The sequence below is a fragment of the Hyla sarda genome, chromosome 1, assembly GCF_029499605.1.
Source record: "Hyla sarda isolate aHylSar1 chromosome 1, aHylSar1.hap1, whole genome shotgun sequence".
Taxonomy (NCBI): domain Eukaryota; kingdom Metazoa; phylum Chordata; class Amphibia; order Anura; family Hylidae; genus Hyla; species Hyla sarda.
This window is the reverse complement of record NC_079189.1, coordinates 421,968,575-421,976,590: the sequence shown is the minus strand read 5'-3', so window position 1 is coordinate 421,976,590 and position 8,016 is coordinate 421,968,575. Positions and strand designations below refer to the sequence as shown.

Sequence of the window (8,016 nt, the reverse complement as noted above, 5' to 3'; positions counted from 1 at the left end):
ATTTCAGCTGCAAAAATTCCTTTGAAGTGAATGGCAATTAATGTCTGCGGAATTTACTGCAGAATTTTCATGCTGAATTTCCAAAATGGCCACTTTCACACTTCAGAAATTCTGTCAGTAATTCTGCAGGATTTTTTCCGCACGGATTTCCTCCTAAATTTATTGCCTATTCACTTCAATGGGATTCCGCAAGGTAATTCACACAGCAGAATTTCTGCTATGGAATGTTTGATGCAAAAACAAGCCACATTTTTCACTGTGCTGAGGAATCATGCAGAAAGCATCCAGAAATTCTGTATCAGTTCTGCATCAATTCCGCAAATGCTGGACAGATGCAGAATTGAAGCCAAAATGAATGCGGAAGCGGAATAAATGCTGACATGCTGAGTTTCTGCTGTGTGAACAGGACCTAAAAGTCCCCATGATTTTTAGATTATTACTTCCCTCCTTTAGTAATAAATGTCAGTACACATCACACCCCAAAAGAAGGTTGAATAACAAAACGGCATCGGGGAGGCATCGTCCCAGCATCTCATGTGGCTACCTGTATTAGTATAAACATTTCATTTTATGTGCTGCAGCTATTTACCTTCACTCATGTATTGAATCTGCGTATTTTAACCTCTGTACTCTTTGGGAGTAGGCATTTACCTACCTGGCAGTGAGATTGTGCTATATATATATATTTTTTTCAGGCTGTCATATTCGCACCAGAGCTATATGCGCTTTTTTAACTGTATACTAAAGATACATTAGTCTGATTATACAGCATCGGGCATTCTCTGTACTGTTACCTTGATATTATAGTTATTGATTGATGTGTATTTACATACTGACTAATAAACCCAGTTACAATAAGGGAAGTGCTTAAAATATAACTTTTAATAAACCATACTAAAATGCATACTAAAATCCACTAATAAACCCACACAGACACACAGTGAAATGAAGTCTCGGCACTGAAGCAAAAAAAAATAAAAATATATATATATATATATAGTCTATGCACTTGTAGGAAGATGTAAGATGCTAGATGATACAAATAATTCCTCGGGGGTGCTCTTACTGGAACAATAGATAGTCAAAATCAAAAGGTCAGCATGACCATCATGATCACAGGGATCATGATGGTCATGCCAACCTTTGGCCTTTCTTCGCTCTAAAGAGAGTGACATGCACCACTGGGTATGGATGAGCATACTTACCTTCTTCTTAGAGAAGCACTCTGGATATCCCATCTAGAAGCCACCAAGACCATTAGACTTTAATGAATGCAATGAATATAATGCCAATTAATAATTGACTTATGTCTTTTAATTGTGATACTGCTTTCCTTGTGTTCTTCTCCCTCTTCTACCTTGTCTTCTGCTATGTCCCCATAACCCTGTACTTTTATCCTTACAGGCTCCCTGGATACTGCATCCTTTGCAGAGCTAATGTATTGATATGCATCTCATAGCACTGTGTTGTTGAGATGCCAGCTCAGCGGTAGCATCCTTTTGTTTAGCAACTCAGTTGAGACGCCAGCTGATCATTGCCGCGGCACCTGTGGTTGTTTAACCGGGCTGTGTGCATCACTGGTGGAAATGACCAAGCGGAGTACCCGCAAAACGAGTCCACAAGCTCTCCAGAGCTCCATCTCCTTCCTACCCACCCTCACCTTGTGTGTGCACCGTGGATCATGGAATAAACTGCCCTTTTGTTCACCGGCAACTGGGTGTGTGCATTACTTCCTACTTTTAATCTCCTGTGTTTACATACTGAGTTGTAGCTTTTTTGTGTATATATTAACTTGCTAGTGTGATATTCCTAGGATATTGCAATCATCTTCCACTGTTTTATTATTTTTTTTACATATTTCTACAAGTTACTCCGTTCTCTCTATTTTTTTTTTTAAGAGGTCACGAATTTGTGCATAATGGAGATCTACATGTGTTTGGCATTTAGCCTATGAAATGTTCACCACATATATATGTTCTTTGCTGACTTTCCCCCTTGTTTTTTCTTTTGCACATGCCATGTCAAGATAAACTGGTGGCATAATTCATGTTTCCTGCCTGCCCACTACATTCTGGAGTTGTAATAAGTAAATATATCTTTAGAGTCCACCAATGTTTAGTGTTGGGTGTAGTCATTTTGAAGAGGTATTTCCATGTCACCATTCATGGCATATCTACAGGATATGTCATAAATATCAGATAGATGGAATGCACACAATTCTCGAGATACAGAATCTGCCATCTCCATCCGACTTGATGGTGGCAGCTGGAGGTGTTCAGGAAACTGAAAAGAGCCAAAAGGGCTGTTTTTAATCCTTTTGCTTAATTGTGAGTGGCTTTAATGGGAATTGCATGAACAGTGCCGCACCATACGCTACTCTATTAATGTAAATTTGGAGATATTGTAAATTATAGACCCTTTGTATCAGGCAGAATAATCATTTTCTTAAAAAGGTCACATTAATGGGCTTTTTAACCTTGAACATTTGCAGTGTATTTTATATGCCTGAGGAAGAGCCTGGCATAAGGCTGGAAACTAAGTGTTGCAATAAATTCCTTATAAACTTAAGAATCTTCCTGCCTGGACTTACCATTTACTAACCGGAGGAGAAGCGCTTTGGAATCAAATCCCCATTTTCTGTGTCTCGGATTATGGGTCACACATTTTGAATCTTACTGACCATACCATGACCATTTAGGCAGAACTCTGCATGGAAAGCATTGCCTGCATACTAAATTACCAACATCTGTTACTCTGTTTCAATGAATTAATAAATATGTCATATTTCTGTTTTAAGTCTTGTTTTCTAGAGTCTTGTATTCTAGAGCATAACTTAATGTTTAGAAAAACTAAGGGAATATTTGGTGCACTTTCATATTGTTAGAAAATTTACAATTTTTTCATGCCCTTTATCATTTCCAAATAATTTCCTTGTATAGCCATAGGCACAGATAAAATTTCAGCTACTATTAGGGGAGAGATAATTGTATACGTATTATACATATTTATACAACTCCCATTGAATTCAATGTTTAACCTGTATGCTCTTAATCTCCCCCTAGTGGTGGCCTTTAGCTCTTGTATAACGAGTAAATCAAAATATACAAGCTCCCTGGGGTTAAAAAAGAATAAGTACAATACTCCTAGGTCAGTAGTTTGACAACTGTTAGTGACCTCCTAACCAAATTATACAACAAATGAGAAAAAAATGGAGTCCCTTGTTAACTAAATTACACATGCTTTATTAAACACTCAATAAGTGACATAAAAATTTGATTCATATATATGAATCATGTTTTTATTTTTATGTCACTTATTGAGTGTTTAAAGGTGTACTCCGCTGGAAAACATTTTTAAAATCAACTGGTGCCAGAAAGCTAAACAGATTTGTACATTACTTCTATTTAAAAAAATGTAATCCTTCCAATACTTATCAGCTGCTTTATGCTTCACAGGAAATTATTTTCTTTTTGAATGTATTTTCTGTCTGACCACAGTGCTCTCTTCTGACATCTCTGTCCATGTCAGGAACTGTCCAGAGCAGGATAGGTTTGCTATATGGATTTGCTCCTACTATGGACAGTTCCTAAAATGACCATAGGTGTCAGCAGAGAGCATTGTGGTGAGACAGAAAATACATTCAAAAAGAAATTCAAAAACATTTAACATTATGAGTAGTTTCTTGAACGGGGACTCCTTGAGTCTAGAATAAAAAAAACAACTAGGCTTTAACCCTCTACACACTATACAATGGTTCCAATAGTGTATATTTTTATTTTACATAGAACAGTGTTAAAATGTAATAAAATATCGTAACTACTTGCTTCAAGTCAACATTAATTCTAAATACAACCCTGCATATGTTATTGATCTCCACATTCTGTATGTTTCTGTTTAGAACCCTTTAGGGATAATTTCCTTTAGGGCTGTAGAAATGGCACTTATTAAAACTGAAAGGAACCTTTTTGTCTAATTTGTAAGGGATAAAATGTCATACACCATCTTTCTTCCATTTTTTCAACGATACAAATACACATTCGTCTTTTTTATTAAATTTTAAATATTCCAGGTATAAGTCGTATGCATTTTATTTTTCAAAACAAACGTAAACTATTAAAATATTTGCGGTAGTTTCCAAATGGCTAAGATAGAATCTGACAAAGTAAACACATTGCCATCCAATAAGAGTTAGTAGTCCTTTCCAGTCTCACTCATGGGCAGTAGATATTTCCATGCAGGGATTAGTAGTCACATCTCTAGCTATCCTTTTCAAAAGTCCTTTTTTCCACATTCCGTACCATATCGATAAAAATACAGAATAAAAAAGACACCTAAAAGGTCTTTTTCCCACAAAACACGGCTCGGTAGAGGAGGGTCAGGTTGACAGTAACACAATCACCATCACTGAAATGGTCCTGGGATTACACATGGCATTGATAAAGAACTTTTGCAGAACTTCCAAACAACAGCTGTAATGTATTGGGTTTGGATGGCAGAAACATCTTTAAAGTTACATATTTCAGTCTTATCCTGTTTTCTTCCTTAATCCTTTTATGAAAAACAAACACTTGTCACATTCTAAAGTTACAAAAAAGTAAAGTATACAAAAAAAGCTAAAGTCATTTAAAAGAAATAAAGTTGTCTGTATAGTTACCAACAGTATGAAAGACACTTAAAGCAAGTATCCCAAAATAAAAAGTTATCATCTATCCACGGGCCATCTACTAGCTTGTTGGTCAGAGTCTGCTTATTGGGACTCCCACCAATCAGGAGAACGGTAGGGCCTTGTCTAGTGAGTAAATGGAGAGGCAGCACATATGCTTGATCACTGCTCCATTCATTCTTTAAAGGACTTCTAAAAATAGCCAGGTATATACAGTATGTGGCTTGCCTTTGGAGGCCACATATAGAGTGAATAAAGTGAAGGCCAAGCATGAGCACTACTGTTCCATTCACTCAGCATCAAGACCTCAGTTCTTGTGATAGGTTGTAGTCCCAGTGGTTGGACCATCTCTGACCAACTAGTTATCGCCTCTCCTGTGATTGGGCAATAACTTGGGATACCTCCTTTGATTTAACATTAGTCATGTCAGTTAGTCCTCTGCTAAATTCCATAGTAAATGGTTGCATTGAGATAGGCTCAATATGCAGTCTACTTTTCTATATTGTTGCTGTATATGTAGTAAAATAAGTAGTTAGAAGCTGGTATTTGATTGTCATGGGGTTGGTTAGAAATGGTCACCTATGATTAATAACAATATTTTATAGGTTCAATCATCCAGTTTAACACCTCATGTAAAGGAACATATTTCTCAATAAATTTCTCGAATAATATTCTGTTCAAGGGGTTTTCCGGATAGTTCTTTTACATTTATATGTGCTCAGCCTGTGGTAAAAACAATAAAATATGTGTACTCACCTTCCACAAACCCAACAGTCCTGCCGCTGAGTACTTTTTGTTCTTTGTTTCAACACAATAAAGTGCTCAGTCAGCCAATCTCTGGCTCAGACGGGTCACCTCTGTGGCCAGTGATTGCCTGGGTGGGCTAAGCAGTTGAACCTGGCACCAAAATAGCAGCAGGAGCGAGAAATTGGACCAAGTGGGTACAGATTGTTTATTGTCTTTATTCAAGCACATATAAAAGTAACAGTATTCATGTGATGGAGTATATATGTTCTTTACCTGGTGACTACCATGTTAAAGCGTAACTTTGATGATCAGGATATAGATATGCCAGAAGTCTCATGCAGGTCTATGGGACTTGGGGCAAATTTATATCCTGTTTTTTCTTTTGTCTTGTCCTATAAAGTTGACAAACGTTTTTATCAGCTATCCTACTGCTGGGCAAACATCAGAGTTACACTTTAAGTAATGGCTTTGTGCATACTTTAGTGCAATGCCTCATACGATGAAAGGACTGAATTTAAAATATTCTTTGTATAATACATACAATGTAGAGAAGACCAGGATAAGAAAATACTGCAGAGCTCAACGGTTTAATAGCAATGCCATGGCAGAATATAAGATAAATTATTTTATTCAGCCCAGAGATTTTTTCCAACCCAGATTTGGAATTTAAACTAATTATATGCCTGGTTGTATGATAAGCTTTCTAGGGAAACTTACTAACAGTTTGTGGTTAAGCCAAATACATTAACTGTATATCAAGTAATAAAAAAAAAAACGTACAGATTATTGGCTAACACTCATTGGTAACTCCAAATGGGACTTTGAATTTCAGGGGTTATTTTTGGCACCAAATTCCGCTCAAAATTACCTCCGAATCTAGGCAGTGCGGATCTGCTGAGAAAATCCAGAATTTCCTCCATGTGCAAAGGCCCTAATGCTTCTGGATTTCACCAGTGATAGTTTTTGTATTTCCTAGTGCCAAGCTTTTAAAAGGAGCAAAAGAACTATAAGTTTAAAATTAAAAAAAAGTTAAAAAAAAATAGCTCCTTGCAAATCCTGGCCTCACAGTTATGTGATTTGGGTTACTACCGTTAGTAGTATTACCATTAGTTTGAATTGTTTTTCATTTGGGTTTGTTAGTATGGTCATATGTTATATAATTACAAAGATTGGCCAACCTGTCCAGTCCTTCCCATGGACTCTAGAAAATTGTTTTACATCTAAGAAATAACTCACAGATATCACAACAGGCCTACTCCAGACTGTATAAAATAAAAACAGATACCAGAGTGATTAAAAAAAAATGCAACCCATGAATCTGGACTTGAGCAGGAGTGCCTTATTCTGTTCCCTATTGCCAAGACTTTTTATAAGAAGCAAACTGATACAATAAAGCACTTTGGATCATTAGAACAATGGTGTATTGCTGTTTGGATGTAAACCACTGCAATAATGATAGATGTATCACATAAAATACAGTTTTACAGGGTTCAGCAGCTGTTAAACTGCTTTTCCTGTATCAATTTACACATTTTGTGACAGCCCCAGTTTTCTTCTGCTACTTTTTGCGCTCCATTATATGCTTAATTACATCTTAGTTTTTGTGGTGTTTTTTCTGGGTTTTCCATGAAAAAAGTTGTAAAATGTCTCCTTATTGGTCTCCAACACAATCCAATAATTTTTCTTTCATGTGCAATACTATAAAGTGCATAAAAGGCGCCATAGACATTTGCTAATCTTTTGCCGGTTAGTTCTATAGCACAAAATAAGCTAGTATTGAAATGCTCAAGACTTGAAGCAAATCCTGAGAAGCTGAAGGTTATCACTTTATTACCACTGCAGTTTGGCTATATTAACTGTGTTAGATTAATCCTGGGAGCATTCGCTGTCCTTGTTCTGACATGGTTTTCTTGTACCCTGCAACATAACAGTGTTTCCTAAAACACATCTAGTCTCCTAAATGGAAATGTTATAAATACAGAGATGGAAATCTTCAAGAAATAGTCAAAAGGAAATACAACTAAAATACTAAAAGGTTCTTTTTAACTCCACATAGTCTCTGGATTAAGCACTGAGAAGTTCTGTCATGTTGCAGAACTGGCATCTTGATAGAAGGTATCCGGTGCTTGATTTCCTATGAAACCGCAGCTTTTAGATTGAAACTTCATATTCTCTTGTTTCCTGATATAAGAGAAGAAATATCGAATCAGCATTGTTGCAATTTTAAGAAAACCTGTTACTTAGCACCTCTGACAATGGATGCGTGATGCAGAGACAATAGAAGCGGAAATACTACAGATCCCTACTTAAAAGCATTGTCCATGGAGCAAAAAAGGTCTTACCTCTCCTGCTCCACATCTCGGAAATATACTTTCTGAGAGGAATGGAGGCAGGTGGCAGTGGCAATCATCACGTGGGCAAAGCACGTCCACTTGCAAAGACCAATGGATACACAATGTTACTGTTCCTGTTACTGTTACTACATGCCAATGTTCCTGAGACCGTGTTTAAATAATGGAGCAAAAAACATAATTGGACTTAAACCTGTGTTATTGTTACCTCATTGCTATAATTGAAGAGAAGAGACATGTTGTTACAATGTGTTG

General features: G+C 36.7%; 1 protein-coding gene across 1 annotated transcript in view; it reads right to left on the bottom strand.

Annotated features, from left to right (window-relative positions):
- Positions 1-4,032: 4,032 nt before the first annotated feature.
- The window catches only part of SEZ6L (seizure related 6 homolog like), a 447,519-nt gene continuing 443,535 nt past the window's right edge, over positions 4,033-8,016 (bottom strand). Inside the window, exon 18 of the mRNA XM_056529133.1 lies at positions 4,033-7,591. Coding sequence (XP_056385108.1) covers positions 7,562-7,591 — 30 coding nt within the window. The 3' untranslated portion in view covers positions 4,033-7,561. The remainder of the gene's footprint in view (positions 7,592-8,016) is intronic.